Source organism: Mustela erminea, chromosome 8, assembly GCF_009829155.1.
Source record: "Mustela erminea isolate mMusErm1 chromosome 8, mMusErm1.Pri, whole genome shotgun sequence".
In the NCBI taxonomy this organism is placed as follows: Eukaryota; Metazoa; Chordata; class Mammalia; order Carnivora; family Mustelidae; genus Mustela; species Mustela erminea.
Window position 1 is genome coordinate 28,692,400 of NC_045621.1, and position 24,940 is coordinate 28,717,339.

Consider the following 24,940-nt stretch of genomic DNA (forward strand, 5'->3'; position numbering starts at 1 on the left):
TTAATTAATTAATTTGACACAGAGAGAGAACACAAGCAGGCAGAGAGGCAGGCAGAGAGAAAGAGAGGGAAGTAGGCTCCCCACTGAGCAGAGAGCCTGATGCGGGGCTCGATCCCAGGACCTGAGATCATGACCTGAGTTGAAGGCAGAGGCTTAACCCACTGAGCCACCCAGGCGCCCCTCCCTTGAATCAGTCTTAAAATAGTTTCACATCAGAAATGTGATAAACATGGGGTGCCTGGGTGGCTCAGTCTTTAGGCTTCTGCCTTCGGTTCAGGTCATGTTCCCGGGATCCTGGGATTGAGCCCTGCACTGGGCTCCCTGCTCAGCGGGAAGCCTGCTTCTCCCTCGCCCACTCCCCCTGCTTGTATTCCCTCTCTCGTTGTCTCTCTCTCTGTCAAATAAATAAAGTAAAATAAAATAAAGGAATGTGATAAACAGTTCCACTCAACACTGGAAGTTTTGAAAGAACAGACATCTTCAAACAGGAAAGGAGAGAAGGCACAGCTACCACTTTCTGCTGTGGGAATTTTGACAGCATCTACTAGAATAAAAACTGCATGAGCCCTTTGACTCGGGAATTTTCTCCTGGGGAACTAACCTGCAGGAATAAAGGTATGCGTGCACATGCTCATGCTGACACACGTGTGCACAGCAACACACACACACACACACACACACACATGTGCACACGGATGTTTGTTACAACTTTCTTTGTAGTGGGGGAAAGAAAAACCCACTGGGAACAACTAATGTCATCCAATACCGGAGGAGTTTAATAACTTCAGGGCCATTCATATCACAGAATATTATGCCAAATATTACAGAGAAAGAGTTAAGGGGCGTCTGGGTGGGTGAGTGGGTTAAGCGTCTACCTTGGACTCAGGTCATGATCTCAGGGTCCTGGGATCCAGCCCCGCATCGGGCTCCCTGCTCATCAGGGAGTCTGCTTCGCCCACTTCCTTTCCCCTTTTCCCCTTTCCCCCTACCCCTGCTCATGTTCTCTCTTTTGCACACACAATCTCTCTCAAATGAATCAATAAAAAATCTTTTAAAAAAGAGTTAGTTATGGGACGCCTGGGTGGCTCAGTTGGTTAAGCAGCTGCCTTCGGCTCAGGTCATGATCCCAGCGTCCTGGGATCGAGTCCCATATCGGGCTCCTTGCTCCGCAGGGAGCCTGCTTCTCCCTCTGACTCTGCCTGCCTCTCTGTCTGCCTGTGCTCGCTCTCGCTCGCGGTTTCTCTGACAAATAAATAAATAAATAAATCTTTAAAAAAAAAAAAGAGTTAGTTTTATGCACTGATCTGCATTATGGGCATAATGCTGAGTGAAAATGTTAATGATCTAACAGAAAGCAGTATGCACAGCATCGTGCCAATACTGTAAAAAAAAATTCAAGGGAAACAGAATAACCCTGGGCTGTGTTCACATGTGGATGGCACAGGGGCTGGGGTGGAAGCCCCCCACAAACCCTCCATCACCCTCAGAGGAGCAGACATGCAGCGGGAGCCAGGAAGTTGCTTGCTTTGTGTCTTTTGACAGGTGAATAAACTGCTTCCTCACTTTACCCAGGGGATACTGATCAGCAGCACAAGTGGAGATCTTGCTACTTTGGGGTTATCTGGGTAGTTTCGACACCTCTGTTTCCCTCGCTGCCCTTGCTCAGTCCCCCTCCAAATAATCCTGACCCCTTTTTCCCTGCCAGTCCCTTAGTGGGGGCGCCCTTGCTGGCTCCCCTGCTTCAGGCTCCTAGGCCATTTCTCTCCCTGCACCCCACACCCTAGACCAGAGTGGCAGGTCTCGAAGGCAGATCATGTCTTTGTCCCCTGTCCCCGTTTCATCGCCACCATGCCCTCAGGAAGAAGTCCACACTCTTAGGAGAAAGGTCCCGATGCCGTGGCCTTTGTCTGCCTTCCCAGTCACATCCGGGACCCCATCCTCCTCCTCTGTCAACACTCTAGGTGGGCTGAGCCCTTTTCTCTTACTCATGTACATACCAGGCCCTCTGTCTGGAAGGTTCTTACCCCCCACCCACCACCATTTTATTTAAAGATTTTATTTATTTGTCAGAGGGAGAGAGAGAAAGCAAGCACAAGCAGGGGGAGCAGCAGGCAGAGGGAGAAGCCGGCTTCCGGCCGAGCAGGGAACCCAAGAGGGACTTGATCCCAGGGCCCTGGAATCATGACTGGAGCCAGAGACAGATGCTCAACCAACTGAGCCATCCAGGCATCCCTGTCTGGAAGGTTCTCTGCAGCCTCTCTGCGTCTTCTCCCTAAGCTGCTGGTCTAGCTCAGTTGTAGCTTTCTTCAGCCCACATCACCCTGCCTCAGACCCCTGCAGCTCTTGGGGGGCCAGGCTTGGACCTGTCGGCACCTCGATTCTGAGGGCCATGTCAGGAGCCCGGGCCTAGAAGCCCCCAGTAAACGTTTAGCCAAGACTTAATGAACGCAGGGACCAGGAGGGACCAGGGACCAGGAGGTGTTAGCCTGAGTATCTGATGTCGGTAAGGCCTTCCACCTCCCCGGGCCGGAGCAGAGGCATGGGGGGAGAAGACCCGGAGGGAGCGGGGAAGGCCACTCTAGGCTCCTCTTCCCTCCGATGCTCCCCCTCCCTCTTGGGGTTCTCGCTCTGTCCTGCCTGCGGCTGCCTCCAGGCCAAGTCCACACTCCCCATTTCTTACTGATCTTGGCAGGAATAAAACCTTCAGTCTGTTTTTTATGAGCTCAGCAAAGACCAGCTAGAAGTTTCAAAAATAGCCTTCTAAGAAATTGAAAGGAAACACAACAACACAAAAAACCTAGGAGAGTCAAGCCTTCCAAGGAAGGTTCGCTGTGCTTGGACTCCTGGAAGAAGCACGGACTGCCTTCCTGAACCTCAGATGATCTCCTGATGGATGGGCTCAGCTCAGTGGGCACCTTGCCTGGGTTTCCTCCCACCTCGGTTTCCAGCCACCTGGACTCTCTCCACAGAGAGTGTGAGCTGGCTTGCTCCTACACAAACACACTTGCATGCATAATCCACCAAAATACCCTGTTCTGCGCCAGGATGGACTAACACCGCTTTTCCTGTAGTGCCTGGCTCCTGGCCACACCAGTAGCCTCAGGGAATGGTGGATCTGGAGCTCTGGCGGGCCCCGGGCCTGCCCCACCTGGCTAGCAGCCCTGTCTGCCAAGCTTCAAGTCATCAGGGCCAGGAGCCCTCAGCTACTCATAGTCCTGGCCCTTCTCAGACAGGAGCCAGCCTCCCTGCTTGCTTCCCCTCCAGCTTAGCCCTCACCCCAAGACTCTGCTCAGGTAGGAAGGTTCCTGAGATTGCAGAAACACCCCACCCCACCCCACCCCAGCCCCCGCCATGCCCCTGGTCATCTCTCTCAAGCCTGACCCCAGTGGGTACACTTCTTTGTTACTTCCGTTTAGGCAAGAAAAGTTAGAAGTCGTCAAAAGGAAATTTACTAGGAAGTCGAGACGCGTGGCAGCAGTGGGGAGGAAGAACAAGAAAAAGCTCTGGCATGGAAACAGGATGTTTATCGGGCACAAGTTTGGGCCCCGACAGGAGGAAAGTCAAGCACAGGAAGGGCCACGCTTGGCAGGCTCAGAGCTCCAGGCCTGGGCTGCTGTGACCAGAGAGGCGCAGCCTGCCCTGTGGCCAGCCTCCAGCCTTCCCACAGCCCACGTGACTTCTCTCAGCCACGTCTTCCTCCCCAACACCAGCTCGGTGGCAGCCTGTCCCTGTCCTTCTCCACCAGAGATCTTCACTCAGCCCCATACAGGCTTGGCCTCCCTGGACTGAAACTCTACTGGGGGTGCCCCACTGCCTAGCACAGTGCCTGGGACATGGAGGCACTCTGAAGACTTCTTGCCATCTAACCGGTACCACTCTGGCTTTGAACCCGGCTCTGCTTGCTAATGGATGAGTGGCCTTAGCCTCCATCTGCAAAAGTCAGCAGAGGAGGTTTTTTTCCCCCTGGGGTTGGTGTGAGGCTTGGAGGAGAAAAGTCTCATAAATTGGTACCTGGCACACAGCAGGAGCCCATAGGACACCTCTCACTCATTAAGCAATTAGGATGACCATGCCAGTCTCCATCAGCCTCTCCCACTCTTGAGCCTAAGGTCATGTCTCGGGCAGTGACAGGTTTGGAGCACTGAAGGATGATCCCAATCCCACACTGGCCTCCCCACCCCATGAAGGAGGGGACCAGACAGCTAGGTCCCCCTGGAGCCAGAGATGGCCTCCAGCACCTGCCTCCCGGGCCCCCCCAGCAGTCCCCTCCCAGCCCCCCGTACCAGTCCAGGGACACCACTCCGCTGTTCTTCAGGGCCAGGAGCACCACTGAGGGTGGGGCCTCCATTGGCGCCGCCCCGAAGTTGAAGTCGAGCTTCAGATGGGTGAAGACAGTGGGGATCTGGCTTGTGCTGTGTGAAGCAGAGACTCAGACTCAGAGACAGAGGCAGACAGTACGGAACCCCCCACCAGGGGCGGATGGCTGGCCAAGCAATCATCTTCCTGTCGGTGAGAATTGGAGAATCTGGGACTTGGGGACTGGGGTGGGCTAGCATTTGTGACCTTGAGCCCATCCCTGACTTCTTCAGGCCACTCCAGGGATGGAAAGAATTTGGAGGGAGATGGGGAGACACTCCATAGATAGGTCCTGGTGCCGGGGGGAGGGTGTGGGCAGAGAGCTCCAAGAACACCCCAGATAGACCCTGCCCCCGCCCTGAGCCCACCTCACCTGTGCCGGGTGGGCACCTTGTAGGTGAGCTCTTGGGGGGTGGGGTCACGTTCCAAGTAACTGTTGAGCGTGTCTAGGGAGAAGAGGCGCCACAGGTGCTTCCGGGTGATGCCCTTGGCGCTGCCCACGGGACAGACATCCAGGATGGAGAGCAAGGGGTACACGGCCATCAGGAAGACGCAACACAGCTCCTGCCTCTTCCCAGCCTTGTTATCTAGGGGAGAGAGGTGTGGACGTGAGGAGTGGCCTCACCTCTCTGCTGTCCTGGGCCCCAGCATGCAGGCTGAGCATGTAGGATCCCTGGCCACCTTCCCAGGACCCTTGTCAGGAGGAGCGGATATCTCCCAGGCTCTGGGACCTTTCCAGAACAGCCAAGCCTCGTCTGGTACTTTCTATGTGTCAGGCATTGTCTGAAATGCTCTGTGTGCATTGTGGTGCTCACTGGGTGTTGTCGTTTGTTTGCACACTGACTCTCACTAACGGCTTTATTGAGGTAGAATTTATATACCATGAAATTAACACTTTTAACCCATACCATCCAGATTTGTCCTATATTCATAGCTGTGCCACCATCACCACTATCTAATTTAGAATATTTCCATCACCCCCAAAAGAAGCCTGGTACCAAAAAGCTGTCACTCCCCGTTCCCCTCCCCCGACACCATCCCCCAGCCACCACTGATCTACTTTCTGTCTCTATAGAGTTGCCTGTCCTGGCTGGACATCTCACATAAACGGAATCATACAATATGTGGGGTTTTGGTGATTGGCTTTTTTCACCTGGTGTAATGTTTTCAAAATTCATTCATGGGGTAACACGCATCAGCCTTTTTTTTTTTATTGCACATGTGCACACACATACACGGACATCTGTGTGGACGGATGTGGTCATTATGAGGCATACACACCAGTCACCCCCAGCACATCCCAGCATGCTAATGCACACCCTGCTGGCACTGTCTGGATCCCCAGCACCCGCCCACCCCAGGTCCTGCTCACACAGTCCGCCCCCTTTCCTCTCAGGTGGCCCACGTACCTCTGTGCGAGAGGAGAGCATAGCTGATCTTCCAGCAGTACTGGGAGCGCTGGTGGGGACAAGCGGTCAAGCAGATAGTGTCCTGGGACCGGGGTGGCAGGCTCCCCTCTGTGCGGTCCAGCTGCAGGGCTGCTCAGGGATGACCCCGGTGGGGTCAAGGGCAGAAGAAGCCCTCAGTGCAGGCCAGAGAGTCCCAGCCTCTCCTCCTGCTCCTTTCCACATACCCTCCCCTGGGCGCAGAGTACTGGCTAGAGAGCAGGCCCAGAGCCAGGAAAACAGGGAGCAGAGTCCCTCTTCCCAGAGCAGACAGAGGAAACCACGTTTTGTGTCACTGGCATCTGCTAAGCACTTCACTCTGCCTCGCAGCCCTGGGAGGCAGGTGCTGGCAATCGTCCCATTTTATAGATGAGGCAGCTGAGGCTCAGAGAGTCACCCACCCCATGCCACACATCTAAAAGGTGGAAGCACCAAGTTTTAAGCCCTGCTCTGCCTTCCCCCAAAGCATGATCTGGTTAACCATCGTCCCTCCCTGCTTGCCTCCCTGGCCCCAGCCGTGGCCCGGGCTCGAGTACCAAGAGGCCCGTTGTCCACGACCTGAGGGTTGCACTGCTCCAGGAACAGGCGGTAATAAAGGGTGCAGTTGCCATCATTCAGAAGCTTCAGCGACCTGGACTGCTTGCTGTTCACCAGCACGTTCCCGAATTCCAGCTCCTTTTCCTTCACCTGAGGGCCAGAGTCAGCCGGCCACAGCCCTGGCTTCCCCACCCCTGGCCTCAGAGAATTGATGAGGGAGTACAGGGCCAGGGGGCTGGGTGGCTCCCATCCCTTGCCCTCTTGGAGTCGGGCACCCTGGGGCCTTCCCTCCCACCTGTGCCCTGGCCCGCAGCTCCCCAGCCCCACCTGCCAGGGTTCTCCTACTCACGGAGAGGCTGCTGGTGATGCCCATGCCCACCAGCCTGAGCATGTAGTGGGTGGTGGCGGGGGGCTTGGTGTTTGGGGGAAGATCGGCTTCCCAGACCCACATCCCCACTCGGAACAGGTACTTGGTCTCCTCCAGAGGGCTGAAGGTCCATGTCAGCGTCTGGGGTCACAGAGATCATCCCCGCGTGGGGTCTCCAAAACCCCTTGCCCAGACTCCTGGCCACAGGAGATCCCACAGTGGGGGACCAAGCTATGGTACCTCTGAGTGTTAACCCTGTGCTGGGCACTTCCCACACATCGGATTTTATGTTCATTCCTTCAACCTCTCCATCCTTTATCCCCACGAGGTCAGTGGTATTATTTAGTACCTCATTTTCTGATGACACACCGGAGACAGAGAAGTGGGGTAACTTGCCCCAGGTCACACGGCTGACGAGGGGCTTGGTGGGAGCTGGAGTGTGAGCTCCTGAAGCCAACTCCAGAGCCTATGCTGTCTCTGGCCTCCCTGACTACCACCTGGGTTCTTCCAGACACCATGTGTTGGTAGTTCTGGTGTCTGGCCTCCCCAACTCGTCTGTATGGCCCTAGACCAGGAAATGGGGCTCTGCTAGTTTGGGTCCCAGCCGGTGCCCCCCTTCGGACTGCTGCTGAGGACTCCCCTTCCTCAAGCCTTCATGATACGCACCCACCTGGCCCCAAACCACCTCGCAGCGATCTTGCAGCTTTGGGGACCACGGATGGAGAGAGGACTTGCCCCTTGAAAGTGTTTCAAGTGCCAGCTCTCCACCTCCTCATTTGTAATATTCATAAATGGCTTTCTCTTCTCTAAGTTTCAATTCTTCTTTGTAAAATGGGGGCTAAGACCATGGTAGCTGTCCCACCTGCTTGTAAGGCAGGGGAGGTGGTTATCGATTAAATGGGGAGGGTGCACACTGTAAGTCCGGCCCCCGGAGAGGCGTGAGTAAGAGATGATGGTCAAAGTGAAGGTGACCTTGGATCTTCTTAGAGACAGCAGCCCCAGCTCAACGTAGACTCTCTCCAGTGTGAGCCTTGGCTGTGGGCAGGGTGCGGGGAGCATGCAGATGGGAGCACAGGGGTGGCGGAGGCAGCAGCAGGGCGGGGCACTCACAATGCTCTCGCTGGGCTGGATAAGCCCCCGCACAGGCTGGACGGCCAGGATCTTTCCGTAAGGTTGGGAAATCCTCCATTCAAACTCCAGGGGCAGACGTGAGGGGTTACGGAAGGTGAAGAGGCTGGTGGAGGAGCAGCCCACCCAGGTGGGCTTGAAGAACACGCTCTTAGAGGTGTCCAGCTTCAGCTGTAGGGGCTCCTCCCGGCTCTGCATGCTTACCTCCTAGGGCCGGGGAGGGAGGGCAGGGACCGGATGTCACCCCGCTGCCCCGGCTCCCCCAAATGTCTGAGAGGCCACGGGTGGGCAGCTTTTCCCCTGGGAGGGAAGGCAAAAGGCCCTCCTCCAGCCTGGGCACAGGCAGCTTCTGTCAAGGCAGAGTAGGTGGAGACCGACCCAAGAGATGGTTCTTGAAAAGAACCCAGGGACCGAGACAGGAGGTACCGATCATTTCATGGGCCAGATGTGGGCCCACCAGCCTGGCTCCTTTTCCAGCCCAAACCCACACCTCCCTCTGCAACCTGCAGTGAGTTTTATTTTGCCCCCACTCATTTCTTTGGGACCTCTGCATCCCTTTTCTTGTCCCAGACACCTTGAGGTCGACATGCTGGGCCTGAGGGTGGGGAGCTCTTCACAAATGGGGCCAAGGGGTCTTTGCCCTCCTAGGGCACTTCCTGGGGGGATGGGAGAGAAGCAGCCCCTTGGTTACTTTAGGGGAGATTTAGAGGCCAACCCAGAATCTGGCTTTGAGAAGGAAAGCCCCAGACTACGGCCCATTCCTCAGGACCCAGTCCCCTAGCCCTGCCTTTTACCTTGAGATACTGGGGACAAAAATTAAACTGTAAGTAGAAAAGGTGTTGCTTCCAGCAGTTGCCCTTAGGGTAGGTACAGATGAGGAAGATCTGGTGGGCCCTGGGGGCCACGAGGCCTGAACTGGGCCGCAGGGAGATGTCTGAGCTGCTCTGGGGGGCCAAGTTGAAGGTCAACGTCATGGAGCCTTTGTTGATCAAGAGCAGGCTACGGTAGGAGGGTTCACCGGCGGACACTGCAGGAAAGAGCTGGGGTGCACAAGAGGGGTCCACGCTCAGATCTATATGCTTCCTCTTCCCTCACCCCACTGGCCCGCACGTGAGCCACATCCCTCGGTAGTCCAGATGCCCGGGGGCTCAGGGAAGTCTGTGTGGGCTTGGCTGGGCCTGTCTTCAAAGAGAGCCAAGATACCTCCACACATCCCAGTCACTCCCCTGCGAGCAGGGAACAGAGGGTCACAGCTTGGCACCAAAAAATAATTCTGTCCTCCAGAGACCTCCAGACAGGGAGAGGGAGTGGCCATAGGGAAGTCAGCCCAGGAAACACAGTCATCTGAGACTTCCTCCACAGAGTTAAGGAGGTCTTTCATTTTAGGGTGCCCACAAGTCATCCTTTGGAGAATTAATTCACTTTCAGAGATCCTGGTCCAGAAGCTCTGGGATCAGCAGTCCCTTCTAGATAACTCTCTTACAGAGAGCTGAGAGGAACCCCTTGGCCCCTCTTTGAGAAGGGGAAAGCCCCAGAATTCCCAGCTTCCAAACATTCCTGAAGCGCGTAGGGTATGATCAGCTGCAGGGTAAGAGCTAGGCCAGCCATATCGTATAAGGCCTGAGATCTCGGACAGGGCGCCCACCCAGCTGGGACAGACATGCCCGCCTGTGAGGTGGCGGGTGGGCGGGGGGTTGGGCAACACAGGCCCAGAATCAGATGGACAGAGGTAAAAAACTGCTGGGATGAACCAGCCATGAGAAAGAGACGGGGGTCAGGGAGGGGAACCCCATGCAGTCAGGGAGGGACTTGAGCTGAATCTCAGGTGGTGAAGTCAGGTGGGGATTGGAGAGCAGAAGTGCAGCTGGGGGGGGGGCAGCACAGGGCCCTGGAGGGGTGCCTTTCCAGCAATATGAGGCATGAGGGCAGCGGAGATGGATGGAAAGGATGACAAAGGTCAGGGAGGCCGGGAAGAGTGGTGGAAGGAGAAACCAGGACTGGAGCTCGGTCATCTGGGTCCAGGCTTGATGCTTTTAAGCCTTCTGTCATCTGGCTGCTCGGGTCAGACATGACCTCCAATGGTTCTTCGGAGAGGCCTGGGAATTATGACTCAGGAAACCAAGGGTCCGGCTCTGCGACCCACAGGAGCCTGGGCAATCTCCAAGGCCAGGGGCTCATGGTGGGAGGGTCAGATCCCTGAGCAGGTGCTTAGCAAACAAGGCACAGACAAATGAAGGAGCCAGAGAATCTTCAATCTCAGTGCGAGATAGCCGGCGAGTATTCCAGAAGGAGCAAGGAGCGGCCAGGGGTCCGAAACCAGACTGGCCCCCAAGAGAGCCCTCCATGCCCGGAGCCCTAGGGCCTAGTGGTGGGGAGGGTGGGATGGCCTGGGAGGGTGTTGGGATGTATGCAAGGCCGGCAGAGTATGGACCGGACCAAGGCCAAACTCCCCTGTCCTACCTCCCACTGCCGCTGGGGCCATGCTCACCTTGGGGGCATGCAGAGAATACTGAGGGACAGGGTGTTCCAAGGCAGCACGATAGCTGTGGCCTCGTGCATGGACGGTCAGGCACCAGGAGGGACACACGGTGCAGTCCTCCTCGATGTTATTATAGCTCTGCAGAACCTGCACAGGGGGCCAGACCAGTGGACGAGCTGAGAGTCCCATGTCCGACCCTGCGGGGCCCCCTATCCTGCCCCACTGTGCTACAGGAGTCCCACACCAGGCACAGAGAGAGGACAGGGTCTCCCTGGGAAGACAGCGCAGAGAACAGCCATCTTAATGGCTCTGACCACAGGGCACAGGGGCCATGCTCGGCACTCCCGCAAGGAGGCTCTGTCATAACCACAGCAGCAGCAGGCTGGGGCCGAGGCTGAGGTGTGAGGACAGCATTTCTCCTGCAGGGATGTGGCAGCCTAGAGATGCGCCCGCCAAAAGAAACAGGACACGAGCCACAAAGGTAGTTTTACGTGTTCTAGCAGCCACAGTCTCAAAGTGAAATGACGTGCCTCCAGGCGGGAAGAAGTTAGAGGCTGGGCTATCAGCCTCCCTGAGGATATCTCAGAAGGAGTCCCCTAATGGAAGGTGGCAATCTCAGCGATATGACTTATTTATCCCAACGGACCCCAAATCTTACCACTTCAACCCAAAATCAACATATAAGTGATGCGTGAGATACCTTACATTCTTTTGGCGCTAAGTTTTTGAAAGCCGGTGGGTCTCTTATGATGTATCTCATTTGAACTGGCCACCTTTTGGGTGTTCGGTGGCCATGTGTGGCTGGTGGCTGCTGTAGCAGACAGGGCCGGGCCAGAGCCAGTAGCCTAACAATCTGGATGGGTCAGACTTGGCAAAGCCAGGTGTCCACAGCCTTATTCCTAAATCGTCCCTATCTCCCTGCCCCCCACCCCCCGCTGCCAAGATATTAGAGCGGAGGCAATTAAAGTCTTAGCTTTGGAAAGCCTTCTCAAAAGTTCAGATATGGCCCCACACTTTTAGATGAAAAGACCAGGGCATCAGGGACATTAAAGGACTTGCCCAGAGTCACAGAGCTGATAAGGTATGCTAATCTCTCATTCCTGGCACCCTGGTCCCTGGCAGAGAATAGCAGCATAGGCAGAGCCGATAAGGAAGGGAAAAAGCAGGACCAGAGATGAGGGAGTGACCAGCATCTGCGACCAAGAGGCTGGGCTGAGCACAGCCTATGGTCCAAGTTCCCTGGCCAAGGGAGGTCATGCTAGAATCTCCCCCCACCGCCCCCGCCTAATTATCCGGCTCCCCTGACTTGGTCTCCCAGGCTCTGGTTCCTGCCCATAGTTCTTCTGGATGGACCACTCCCTACTTCAAGGACTAGAGAGAACTCAGGAGCTCCAGGGAGTGACTCCTTGTGTGGTGAGTTTTCCCAAAGGGCTGGACCCCAGCTGAGTTCTCTCTTGACTGGGTGTGGGGTACAGGGGTGACACAAGCACTAGAGGCAGTCAGATGGGCCAAGAACCCCTTGGCCAAGGCAGCCAATAAGCCTTGGAGAAGACAAACCAGTAAGGACTGTGGAGTGTGGCCAAAGAGGAGCCTGGCACAGAGAGGAAGGATCCTCTAGGGGCTCCCGCCACTTCCTCCAACCCCACCTTGCCATTCAAGCTCCAGGGCAGACAGGAGGCCCTCCCCTGATCTCTTCTGCCCGCACACACCTTATAGACAGCGAAGGCCTCGAGCTCCGCGGCGTACAAGCAGTTGGGGTCAGGTGGATGGAAGTGCAGGCACATGGACATGGACTTCAGTGGAGGCACACTGCAGGTATCTGGGGTCACCCAGAAGGGGCAATCAGACCTATGTGTCCAGACCACCGTGATCTTGCCCTTGGTGTGGTTCATCAAGCACAGGGGGACAGGGTTGGGGTTCTCAGGCCCGGGGCAGGCACCAAAGTCCACCTCCGTGGGCTCTATGCTGACCGGTGGGGGGAAGATGGCTATGTCATTGGTGCCATCGAAGAAGTACTCAGTCATGGGGGAAATGAGAGGATACTTCGGGGATGACGCGTCCGCCAGGTCCTGTGTGGGGAGAGACAGGTGAGCGGGGGCCCAACTGCCATTTCTCCTGCCACTGCCCCTCATTCGCATGCCCCTTTCTGGAAAAGATGACAGGGATCCACACAGGTCATCCCCAACTACTAATGACACCCACAGGGCTCTGGGGGAACACGGCTCGCTAAGGATTTCTGGAGAAGGGAGCATGGACCTGGGGAAGGGAGCCTATCTGTGGGAGGCCCCAAGTGGTCCATCAAACCTCGGTGGGAATCCTGAGGGCCCCATTCTTATCCTGCTCCAGCTTCTTCTCCCTCAGCAAGGTGCTCAAGATGTCGGGAGGGTAGAACGTCAGGCCCCGTGCCAGGTGTGTGCGGTACCAAGCCAGATGCTGTGGCCTCAGGATGGCTGGCTTGGTGCTGTCTGAGTGGCAGGTCCCAATCAGGTCCAGGAACAGTGGGTCCTATGACATGCATCTGTATGAGGCTAGACTTTAGCCCCTGCTTGCCACCTGGACCAGATGCCAGCTGGTCAAGGTACAATTTGGATAACCTTGCCCATGGCCCTGAGTTGGGTCCTGACTTTAAGGCTCTCTACTCTGAGTCCAGTACCCCCTCTCCCCAGCCCATTGGCAGAAGCAGCAGCAGCAGCAGCAGCAGCAGCAGAAGCAGCAGCAAAAAAGCCCTTGACCTGGTCTGGAGTGAGCCTTCCTATGCCCTTGGCCCAGCCCTGGCAGAGATAATCCAAGCAGAGTTTCCTGAATATAAAAGAGTGATCGCCAAGCCCTGTCTTCATCACTGGGCCTCAGGTTGGCTCCTCCAAGTCCCAGGAGAGCCCCTCCTCGCCTCTGCCCCCACTGCTCACCTGGTGGTGGATGAGACAGGCCACTCGCCGGGAGTAGATGATGGGGTGAGTGGGCCGGAAGGCACAGTGCAGGGTCATGCGGGCCTTGCCCACCAGAGTCCCAAAGGCCGGTCTGATGCCGAAGACACTCTCTTGGCAGTCAATGGCAAACTGGAAGTAGGCTGTGCAGTCCGACTTGTTCTCAATCCACAGGGGCTGCTCCGAGAACTGTCCAAGGTTGACCCAGCTGAAGTTGACACAGTTGTGTTGCAGGGACACATCAGGACCTGAGTGGAGATGGGACTCCTGTGAGCCCTGCCACCTGGGTGGGGCTGGGCTATCAGCCTCCCTGAGGATATCTCAGAAGGAGTCCCCTAATGGAAGGTGGCAATTCCTGGAGACAGAAGGCTGAGCCCCAGCAACCCGAGCTGACCTCCAAGTTCACCAGGGGGTGAGGGCAGGAATATTATCTCTGGGCGTCCAAAACTGATTCCACACTGAGCCCACCAGGGGGCAGCAGACACCCAGGCTGAAGGGCATGGAGGCACCAGGCCTTTCAAGCAGGCCAAGATCCCTTCCCAGTCCTAAATGGGGGCTGCTCCTGTCCCCAGAGGCAGTGCGCTGTCCTAGGGTGGCCAGTACCTCTACAGAAACCAACGACTTTGAGCAGGGTTTGGGAGGCACAGCCAGAGGGCATGATGGACAAGTAGTCAATAGTTCTGACGTCCAAGGTCTCAGGGTGGAAGGACACTGACACTAACTTCTTCCCGCCTGGAGGCACAATGCCATTGGTAGTGGGGCATGAGAAGGCATGATCTTTGGCCAGCGTGTCTGGGGCTACTTCGATCCGGAAGGGGGCGCTCACCTGTGGGACCAGGGAGGGGCAGAAGGGTCAGGTCACAGGGTGAGGCAGCTGTCCTTACCAAAGTGCATGACTGAGCAGGTGAGGACAGCCGAAGTCCATCCTGTGCCCTACTTGTCAGTTTGAGTACAGAGGCCACCTCACCAAGAGGAAAGAAGAGGCCAAGCTATGTGCTAGGCACTGGGACAGCCTGGTGGGCACTCTTTTCTTTCTCCGAAGGTATCAGAAAGTCTAGCTGTGGTCCTGGGGGTAGGACCCCCTTATGGCTGCTCTTGGAGTTGCTCTGGGGGTGTCAAGGGATACCCCAGCCCAGTCCCCAGCTGAGAAGAGAGGACACCTGTTGACACATGCGTGTATCAACAGACGTGAGTTATGTGAGGCTTGGGGCCAAAGGCACGGAGAGGAAGAGGGCACTTTGTAAACGGGAGGGGTCTTAGAAGCATCTGGTCCTGTGGTCCTGTCTGCCCACGCCCCGACCCCCGCCAACAGGAGGCATACCGCCGAAGGGTTGTAAAGCTTGATCAGCCTCTCCGCGGTGCAGCCCACGGCGACCGTGCCGAAGTGCAGCACTTTCTGGGCGCCTTCAGCATCCTGGTCCTCTGGGCGCTTCTGCTTTATGCTCACCAGCAGTTGTGCACACTTGGCTGGGGCAGAGACGGGGAGTCTTGGGAAGAAACCCACCAGGGTCTCTGTTGCCCCAGCTGAACTGTCCCTTGAAGAAGGCAGGGATCCCCAGGGAAGCACTGGTCTGCCACACCAAGGAAGGCAAAGAAAAGGCAAAGCCTGCAGGGCTTGGGGGGTGGGTGGGTGGGGGAAGCTGGTGGAGGTCCTGTGGAGGACAGGCCAGCAGGGGAGGTGCGGGGGTGCACCCTGAGGCTCTGAGACCCAGAAGGGGCAGCAGGGGGACTCAGGACAAGTGAGAGGTCGGCCTCACCCACAGCCTGCAGCTGGATGCTGCTTTTTTGCTTGCTGCCCTCTCCGTACCAGCACGTGGCCTGAACTTCATAGAGGATAGCCAAAAGGGGATGAAATGTCACCTTGATGTAGGAGGCCTGGCCTGGCTCCAGCAGGCCCGTGGTGGGCAGTATATGGAATGGGCTGGGGAACTCCCAGGTGAAGAAGGTGGGCAGGTCCCTGGAGAGGGCGGGGGGTTGCAGATCAGAGCCACTGGGCTCATTTGGACCCCTGTCTCTACTTTAGAAAGACCCAGAGATGCTGGGCCCTTCTCTTCCTCCCCTCCCCCAACAGCATCCTGGGACCCTCCTCACCGAGCTCACTCTCCCCACCTCTGAGCCTCAGCTGCTCCCCTCACCCCACATTTTCCAGGCAGAACCAGGCCTCAGCTGTGTCCCCCACAGCACACATGGGCAACTGTAGGGACGGTGGGCAGATCAGACTGTGGCGAGGCAGGGTGGCCCTCAGGTCCACATAGAACATTCCCTCTTCTTTCTCAAACCAGAGCTGGTCCACATACTCCTTCTGCAACATGGGAGGTGGGGGGGCCGGAGGCAGTCACATATCCGTGGTAAGTGTATGGTGTTCAGGGACCACAATCCCCCCCACTCCGCCCCTCCTGCTATTGGTTCTGCCCCCAACACAGTTGCTGAGGGCGGGGCTGGATCATGCCCTCCCCCCATCAGTGTCCGAGGAGAGCTGGGTACTCATCCTCTCACACTGTCTTGGTCTCAGAGATCAGGGGCCTCTTTTGCGAGGACCAAAGTATTTGGGGGAATGTTCTGAGAGTAGGAAGAGATTAAGGGTAAGGAATCTAAGGCTTGTGGCCAATAGAGTAGCACAGACTAGTCTCCAACATCCGACTGGGATCCCCCCTGCTGTCCAATGAGTTCAGGCTCGGAGCCTCTCCAGGGTTTCCCAAGCTGGAGCTTCTGCAGCTGGCAGGATGGGTGTGTGTGTGTCTTGGTGGGGGAGGGGGGTTCTTTTTGCTGCTCTGCTCTGCTTCCTATTCCAAGGTCACGGTGCCCATGCCCCTCCCTGACCGCCCCCTCTCAGTGGCAGACCTTACCTCTTCCAGAGGCCGGAAGATAATGGGGAGTGTGAAGGTTATGCCTGGGCTCAGCAAGATGGGCAGGGGGATGACGGTGAAGAAGAACTTGGTCTTGGGGGGCCTGCAGGAGAGAGCCGGGGCGTAAGCATTTCATGATCAGGGCTCAGATAACAAGAAAAATCCTGGTGCACTGAGCTGAGGGAAACCAAGGCTGAGACCAGAGGGGCCAGGGTGCCTATCCAAGCCGAGATCTAGGCAAGGCTGTGGAGTCTCAAAACAGTAGATAGTGCAGACTTCTGAAATAGTCACAGGAAGATGATACTACCAATAACTCTGTACCAATAAATGTTCAAGTTTACGGGCACTGGATGGCTCAGTGGGTTAAGCCTCTGCCTTCCGCTCAGGTCATGATCTCAGGGTCCTGGGATTGAGCTCCACATTGGGCTCTCTGCTCAGCAGGGGGCCTGCTTCCCTTCCTCTCTCTCTGCCTGCCTCTCTGCCTGCTGTGATCTCTGTCTGTCAAATATATAAATTAAAAGTTAAAAAATGTTCAAGTTTAGATGACATAAACCCATTTCTAGGAAACAATAACTTACCAAAGTGGACTCAATAATTAGATAATTCACTTTATGGCCATCCTACCTAAAATCATCAAAGCCATTGAATAAGTAGTTAAGAATCTTCCCATAGAGGGGTGCTTGGGTAGCTCACTCAGTTAAGCATCTGCCTTCGGCTCTGGTCATGATTGCAGGGTCCTAGGATGGAGCCCCGCATGGGGTTCCCTGCTCAGTGGGGACCCTGCTTCTCCCCTCCCTCTGTTGCTCCCCCTGCTGTGCTCTCTCATTCTCCCTCTCTCTCAAATAAATAAGTAAAATCTTCCCACAGAGAAAACACTAAGTTGGATGGCTTCACAGCAAGTCCTACCAGACATTTGATAAAAAATAAGCCCAGTTGGGGCGCCTGGATGGCTCAGTGGGTTAAGCCGCTGCCTTCAGCTCAGGTCATGATCTCAGAATCCTGGGATCGAGCCCCGCATTGGGCTCTCTGCTCAGCGGGGAGCCTGCTTTCTCCTCTCTCTCTGCCTGCTTGTGATCTCTCTCCGTCAAATAAATAAATAAAATCTTTGAAGAAGAAAAAAAAAGCCCAGCCTTACCTTCCCAGTAATATAAAATAAGGGGAAAAAGTCCCCCAAATATACGGATCCACTGTAACATTGTTACCAAAATCTAACAGAGGCAGGAGAGGAATGAAAAAGTATAGGTTTATCTCTCTCATAAACAAAAGGAGAGAGCCAAAGGAATTTAGCAATGTATAGAAAGAATTATGACAAAGTTGAGCTCGCTCCAGGAAATACATGGTTGGTTTAGCAGAGGAAATCAATTAATGTACTCCACTAGGTTAACAAATTAAGGCAGAAAATAAAATCAAATGATCATCTCAATAAAGAAAAATATTAGGTCACCTTCAACTTGTTTATGAGAAAAACTCTTAGCAAAGTAGGAATAGAAGGGAATGTCCTTAACCTGATAAAATCTTTAAAAAACCCAAGTCAAAACCAAACCAATGGTGATATGTTGGAATTTTTCACATTAAGATCACAAACAAACAAGGATAAACATCAGTGGAGGAGGAGATCATCAGGGAAAGTATGAACTTTTCAACAAATGGCTTGGGGATATTTAGACATTTGTTTGAAGAAAAGCATCATCAGATCCCTACTTGAAACCATTCAAAAATAAATAAATAAATAAAATAACATCATTCACAAAAATCAATTCTGCGTAGATTAAAGACAAACATGAAAAGCAAAACGATCATCTTTAGAAGATACTATAGGAGGAGCGCCTGGGTAGCTCAGTCGTTAAGCATCTGCCTTCAGCCTGTGTCATGATCCCAGGGTCCTGGGATCGAGGGTCCTGGGATCGACCTCTGCATACGGCTCCCTGCTCAGCAGGAAGCCTGCTTCTCCTTCTCCCACTCCCCCTGCTTGTGTTCCCTCTCTTGCTGTCTCTCTCTCTCTCTGTCAAGTAAATAAATAAAATCTTTTTTTAAAAGATTTTTTAAAAAGATTTTTAAAAAATAATCTTTGTTTTTAAAAAAGAAAATCTTTAAAAAATAAAATCTATTTTTTTAAAGATTTTTTTAAAAGATTTTTTTTTAAAAATCTGTTTTAAAAATAGATTTTATTTATTTACTTGACAGAGAGAGAGATCATAAGTAGGCAGACAGGCAGGCAGAGAGAGAGAGGGCGAAGCAGACTCCCTGCTGAGCAGAGCCCAATGCGGGGCTCGATCCCAGGAATCTGGGATCATGACCTGAGCGAAAGGCAGAAGCTTAACCCACTGAGCCACCCAGGCACCCCTAAATAAATAAAATCTTAAAAAAAAAAAGAAGATACTATAGGATAGTGTCTTCATGACCTAGGCAGTGGGAGAGAAGGACTTCTTAAAAGCAGCATCAATTATAACCTAAAAAGATTGATACATTTGATTCCTTTGAAATGAAGAACTTCAATTCTTCAAAAGACATGGTAAATAAATGAAAAGACAAGTCACAGGTGGGAGGAGATAGTTACAACACATGATTGACAAAAGATTAGTAGCAATAAGAACTTCTATTTGAAAAAAAGACAGGGGCACCTGGCATGGGACTCTTGATCTAGGGGTTGTGAGTTTGAGCCTTGTGTGAGGGTGAAGTTCATTAAAAAAAAAAAAAAGACAATCTAAGAGAAAAGTGAGTCCAGTCTTAAATAGGAATTCCACCAATGAAATGGCCAATAGCACACGAAAGACACTTAGCTGTGTCGGCAAGCAGGGAAATGTAAATCAGAGCCACAAAAAAATCACCACTGTTGGAAATATTTTAAATTCTGACAATAGCTTTGGTTGGTAAAATTGCAGAGGTGGGGGAATTCGTGCTTGGCTGGTGGGAACAGAAATATGAATGAGTACTTTAGAGAAGAGTTTCTATAAAAGGCAAGAACGGACATGCTCTAGGTCACAGCAATTCTCCTCCTATGTATCTACCCTAGGAAAAAACCTGCAGGTGAAGATCTATACATGAATGCTGATCACAGTCCCAGACCAGAAATAACCCAAACATCCCTCAGCAGAAGAATGGATACTATATTACAATATAAGCATCTGTTGGAATTATTATACTGTGATGACCAAGAATGAACTATGGTCACATGCAGATGAGTCTTCCAAATATAACGTAACTTAACAAAACCCAAGGAGATAAAAAAATATGCCATACTATTCTACTTACATCAAGTTTGTTAAGAAGGTAAAATTAAACTATATCATCTAGGGATGCAAACATAGGTGGTAAGTCCCTTCTTTAGAGAAAAGCAAGGAAATCTTTAAGTCAAGAGGGTGGTTACTTTTATGGTTGTGAAGGTGTTTCGACAGGGGAGTGACACACCATGGGAGAAGGTCAGCTTCAGACACGTACTATTCTATTAGTAATCTGGTTACGAGGGCTCCTCTTTCAATAATTATTCAAACTGTGCCTGTTCTATATGCTCTTCTAATTTTAAATGATAACTTAAATTTTTGAAAAGATATATTTATTTATTTTAGAGAGAGACAGAGAACACAGTGGGGAGGGGTACAAGGAGAGGCAGAGAGAATCTCCAGCAGACTCCCCGCTGAGCAAGGAGCTGGGTGCAAGGTTGATCTCACGACCCTGAGATCATGACCGGAGCCGAAACCAAGAGTTGACTCTTAACTGACCGAGCCACTCAAAGTCCCCTAATTTTATATGAAAAATTTAAAGTTTGGTTTCTAAAGAGTGACTGGGGGGCTTGAGGGCTTAGGGGCTGGATCTCTGATCCCTGATACTCATACCTGTACACCATCTTCTGGGTTTTCAAGGACACATTTTTCAGAGCTAGGTTCTTGGTGACCTCCTTCCCTAATGTCCAACCTCTCCACTGCAGTACCTCAGCCACCTCAATGCCCCAGATGACTCTCTTCTTCACTTTGTCTCGCTTCTTTGAGAAGCACACGTGAGTGTCCATCAAGCTGGCTGGCTGTCCAGTTGTCAGGGAAAAGGAGGAGAAGAAAGGACATGTTAACAGGGTAAGATTCAAATACCCAGAGAACAGGCAAAGATCTCCCTTCTCCAGGAAGTAAGGAATTACCCCACCTCTGGCCCTTGGGAGATGGTCTTGGAGAGAGGTGGTTAGGAGCAGTAAGCCCTGGAGTCAGATATCACTGTTTCTGAGGTCATGGCGATGGTTTTCCAACTAGATTTTCCGTGACCCCGCCCCTACAGCCGTCCCTGGACCACTCCATCAGATACCGAGCAGTCTTAGTCTGCTCTGTTCCTCAGTGCACCTAAAGATACCAGTCCTCTCTGGTGTTGCCTTGTCCTTTCCCTCCTTCCCATCCTATGCTTTTATGCTTTTGCTGCAGAAGTCTCTCATAGCTGGAGTGGTCTATCCTGCACAATTTTGGGGATGACGAGAATACTCTACCATTCCCTCTCCCATCCCTCAACTGCCTGGTAGAGCAGGGGAAGGAGTCAATCTGCCTGCAAGAAACCTCCACCCCCCACCGTGATGTGGGGCCACTCCAAGGGCTGCTCCTGATGATGCTAGAGGAGCTGTGTGCCAACGCTTCCCATCAATCATGGAAAATCCTTCCCAATCTGATCCCTAGCCCCATATACCTGAGAAGGGAGGGGGATGGAAGGGCAAAGCCAAGGTGAAGAGAAGATGAGCAAGATACCTCTTCCTACCACAGTCTTTGCGATGAACACTCCCCTTACCGCCATGTTACGTTATCTTTGGGCAAGTATTGCTTCCATGTTGTTACTTAAAATAAAGATATATTCATCTGTTGGACAAATATTTGGTGACTACATACCACATGCCAGACATTGTGCTAGGCACCAGGACCACAACAGTGAACAAGATAGATGCATCTCTTCTCTCTTGGAGCTTACACTCTTAGTTTAAATATTTACAGAGTGTCAGGTGGCCAATGTGGTATTTTCTTTCCTGGTCAGCCCATGGAGGAAAGGTGACATGGGTGGGAAAGGGTAATTTACGGTAATATCAGTTGGGACATCAGTCAGGTCCAGTCAGGAAAACAGAAGCCACCGTGGGTGTTTAAAATGAGGAATTTAATGCACAACCAAGGTATAGTGAAGTGCCCAGAAGCTAGCAACATCAAGAAAGGGCCGCTGTGCTTGGTTAGGGGAGGTGCTGGGCTTCTCAGAGCCCTGACGCCTTTCGGGTGGGGACTGGGGTCATGGGGAGATGCAGCTGCTGATGGGACTACCGTCTCAAAAGCCGGGGGTGGGGGTGGGGGAGAGAAATACCCTGGCCCCTCCCTTCCACTCTACTTCCAATCTCCTGCCAGCTCAGGCAGAGTAGGGAAGGGTGGCAAAGAAACATGGGGCAGACAAGCCCAGAATGACCCAGAGGGAGGGAGTGAGATGATGACCCCACAGTCCTCAGGGAAGCAAAGGCAAGCACCACTGTATCTAGAGAGACACAAGAATGCACGCACAACACAGACACATGCGGCACCCCACACAGTCACATACCCCAAACATTCCTAGACAACCACCTTCCACCCCTGCCACTGCAATGTCACAGAGAGACACCCCGAGAGCTGCAAAAAGTCAGCAACATCCACATCTGGGTCACGCACACAGGTTCAAGCCCAGGAGAACTTTCTGAGGGAAGAGAGAACCCTTGACTACTCTCTCAGCTCTAACTGGCACCTCTCCAGGTGGCGTGGTGCTCCATGTATGCAGGGTATAGGGTTGGGGTTTGGACAGAGGAGTCAGGTCCTTCCAGACTCCTACCCCGCCCCCTGCCTCCTTGCCCCCTGCCCTGTTGTCCCCCTGCCCCACCCACCCTGGTCATGTGCTCACCCGGGCGCTGGTGTTGCTGCTGCTGCAGACGCTTAGCGCCACACTGCTGCCAGTGATGGTGGCCATGGCCGCTGTACTGGCGCTCAGACAGGACCCAGAGTTCATGGTACAGTCCCCGCTGTCCCTAATCTGCGTCAGGGAGCTTGGGGCTGCCTGGAAGAGCATCAGCCACCTAGAACACAAGTCCAAGGGGAGCACTCTGGCTGAGCCAGAAGTTCCTGCCAATGGGGAGCTAGGAAGAGACCAGAGGGGAGACAGAGACATCAAAGAGAGAGGCTCGTGGAGTAGACTCACTGATGCTCTCATTATCAAAGAAGGGCCCACTTTCCAGCTGTGGCAAGGAGGCAGGAGGTGGCTCCACGAGCAATGAGCCTGAATCTAAGATCCAGTGCTCGACCCAGGAGCCTAGAAACTCCCCATTCAGGAGAGGGACCCAGGGATGAGGCCTGCCGTGGCCATGCATGGCATTTCTCAGGAAGCCCCGAGGGAATGAGGCACATGCATTACCTTTAGCTGGCTTTTGCCCTCTACTTGTTTCTTCTGAACGTGTCTTGCCTCCTCTGCGAAGAAGGGGCAAAGAAGAGGTGAATGAGATTGGATAGTTATTGGTCTTTCAGGTTTTTTCTATCAGTATGCAACCTGCATTCCAGGTTTAAAGTAAGCATTCACTGAAATAGCCACTCAATCCAGAGATAAGCAAGTCAACTTCTAGAGCAGAGGGATCCAGTGAGAGACTGCAGCTGGAAATTATAGGCAAATATATGCAAATTTAATATGCAAACCATATGCAAAATATCATATATATGGAGAAGTGCTTTTTTCCCAAGGAAAGTGTCCACAGCTTTCACCAAATATTCAAAAGGATGTTTGGTCTTGCTCTAGGGAACACACATGGGACCTAAACTCCAAACCCCCTCTTCCTTTAGGGGACTTACTTTAGCACACACACCCAGGTGTGGCTACTATATTGGACAGCATCAATCTAATACCTTTTTGAACATATGTATATTTTTCAGACTACTCAGTGTCTTTCCCCACCTCTTCGAATAACAATCTCAAAAATAGCAATGACTTTTACTGACATTTAGTGAGAAATTATATATCAAGCAGTGTTGGAAGGCCTTCTCATGTATTTTATTTTATTATTTTTTAAGATTTTATTTTTAAGTAATCTCTACACTCAACGTGGGGCTCAAACTCACAAACCTGGGGTCAAGAGTCACATGTTCCACCAACTGAGCCAGCCAGGTGTCCCTTATATATTTTAATCTTTACAACAATTTATGGTGAGATGCAAGCTATCTTTTATTTGTCTTAAATTCTCTCTCTTCGAGGCACCTGGGTGGCTCAGTTGGTTAAGTGTCTGTCGACCTCAGCTCAGGGTCTTGATCTCAGGGTTGTGAGTTCAAGTCCTACGTTGGACTCCATTGGGGAATGCAGCCTACTTTAAAAAAAAAACACCTCTTTTCAAGTTTGGGGTTCAACTTTTAACTCCTTATTACAACATATTACATTTTAGTCAATAATTTTATGGTTATCCTTTAGAAATTTACACAGTTTTATCAGACACCCTCCCATCCCCTCTGCATCACCATCCAAAGCAAAAGATTCTGTTGATTCAGTTTTTCCTAATTGGCAACACCTCCAAAACCTCTGGAGAATATCTTAGTTCCACTCACTGACTCATTCATTCATTCACTCACAAAGCTTTTACTGAGCAGCTATTATATATGTGCAGTGCTAAGCAATGAACAAGACAGGGGAGGCCCCTCCCTTCCACTGTAAAGAGGATGTTCAGATTAAATCAAAGAAATGTCAGCTGGGGAGGCAGGGAGGAGAGTCCCATTACTTTTTGGCTATTGGATGGCTTTGTCGTCCAGCCTGACTCAGTCAAGTCTGTGACTTCAGGGGATTCCATAGATACCACTGCCTCAGAGCTCTAAAAAAATCTCCAGTCAACAGCTGTAGAAGAAATTAGAGATGATGGGGGTAGAAATTTGGTCTAGATCAGGTCTTAGGGCTTAGGGAAGAGAGCGTTGCTCCTGGAGCAAGGAGGACTGCATTGGCTCAGGCTGGTTGAGATGGACAAGTTTCTCCTCACTAAATAAAGGTTATCTTACTTCACAAAGTTGATGTGAAGCTGGGGTGAAATAGGGGATTTGAAAAAGCCATAGATGAGCCAGTGTTACTGTAGTTAATAATTATAACTTCCATACTCGGTTGAGCTACTCTTCCAAAAGACACCCATCTACAGCGACTGTGAAGACCCTGGGCCAGTTAGGGGTTGTTTTTAAATCCAATTTTCTAATCTTGAGGACTTTAGAAAAATATATATCATCAGCTTCCTTTATTTGCCTCATTTCCAACGTAAACATTCCTAAGATGACCACTGGAAAAGTGGTGTAGTGTGGAGTGGAAAAGAAATTGATAAAGTGAAGTGATAAAAATACTTAAGTTCGTTCCTCCCTTCTCTAGGAGATCCCCAGGCTGATCTCACCCAAGTCTCAGTCCTACGGGATCTCTAAGGGACATGAGGAGGACCTCCGGCCACAACTTCCCAAAAGAGGTGGTCTTCCAGGACAGATACCTTCGGTCGCCACTCGCGCGGTTCCCCAGGTCCTGGGACCAAATCTCGGAACTCACTCCGCCGCCATATTGTCGTCTCCATAGAGACAGGACGCTCAGGGCACGGCGTCTCTCGGTATCCCAGGACAACGACGGCAACCCGAAGGAGTCAAGGCTCACGGAAGGCGAAAGAGCCGGCCAATTTTAATGCTTACCCTTCTTGTATTCTCTGGTTTTCCCTTCTAGTAGTCACTGAGCTTCTATCAGTCGCGACATGGAATGTATGGTCTCCTACTTGTCGTGACGTCCTCGCAATCCTTATTTTAGTAGGCAACCAAATTCACAGGAGGTTAACTCCGTGGGCTCGCCCCCGGAGTGGGAGCCGTTCCAGTTCTTTCCGGCCGCGCGATGGTGACGTA

At 52.5% G+C, this 24,940-nt stretch overlaps 1 protein-coding gene across 4 annotated transcripts in view; it reads right to left on the bottom strand.

The window, feature by feature from the left end:
- CFAP65 (cilia and flagella associated protein 65) overlaps window positions 1–24,940 on the bottom strand; it is a 36,391-nt gene extending 11,451 nt beyond the window's left edge. The window contains exons 1-20 of one of the 4 annotated variants that reach the window (XM_032354835.1): window positions 24,737–24,940; window positions 22,464–22,516; window positions 21,957–22,128; window positions 19,916–20,100; window positions 16,083–16,185; window positions 15,372–15,538; window positions 14,994–15,193; window positions 14,558–14,703; window positions 13,840–14,062; window positions 13,219–13,484; window positions 12,617–12,817; window positions 12,022–12,381; window positions 10,322–10,459; window positions 8,628–8,873; window positions 7,816–8,040; window positions 6,688–6,846; window positions 6,338–6,488; window positions 5,766–5,894; window positions 4,730–4,943; window positions 4,284–4,412 (exon numbers count right to left, since the gene is read on the bottom strand). In XM_032354835.1, the coding sequence (XP_032210726.1) occupies window positions 4,284–4,412; window positions 4,730–4,943; window positions 5,766–5,894; window positions 6,338–6,488; window positions 6,688–6,846; window positions 7,816–8,040; window positions 8,628–8,873; window positions 10,322–10,459; window positions 12,022–12,381; window positions 12,617–12,817; window positions 13,219–13,484; window positions 13,840–14,062; window positions 14,558–14,703; window positions 14,994–15,193; window positions 15,372–15,538; window positions 16,083–16,185; window positions 19,916–20,100; window positions 21,957–22,121 (3,407 nt within the window). In that variant the 5' untranslated portion in view covers window positions 22,122–22,128; window positions 22,464–22,516; window positions 24,737–24,940. Of the gene's footprint in view, window positions 1–4,283; window positions 4,413–4,729; window positions 4,944–5,765; window positions 5,895–6,337; window positions 6,489–6,687; window positions 6,847–7,815; window positions 8,041–8,627; window positions 8,874–10,321; window positions 10,460–12,021; window positions 12,382–12,616; window positions 12,818–13,218; window positions 13,485–13,839; window positions 14,063–14,557; window positions 14,704–14,993; window positions 15,194–15,371; window positions 15,539–16,082; window positions 16,186–19,915; window positions 20,101–21,956; window positions 22,129–22,463; window positions 22,517–24,453; window positions 24,650–24,736 lie in introns of those variants that run through there. The other 3 variants (XM_032354833.1, XM_032354834.1, XM_032354836.1) reach the window with 3 other exon arrangements.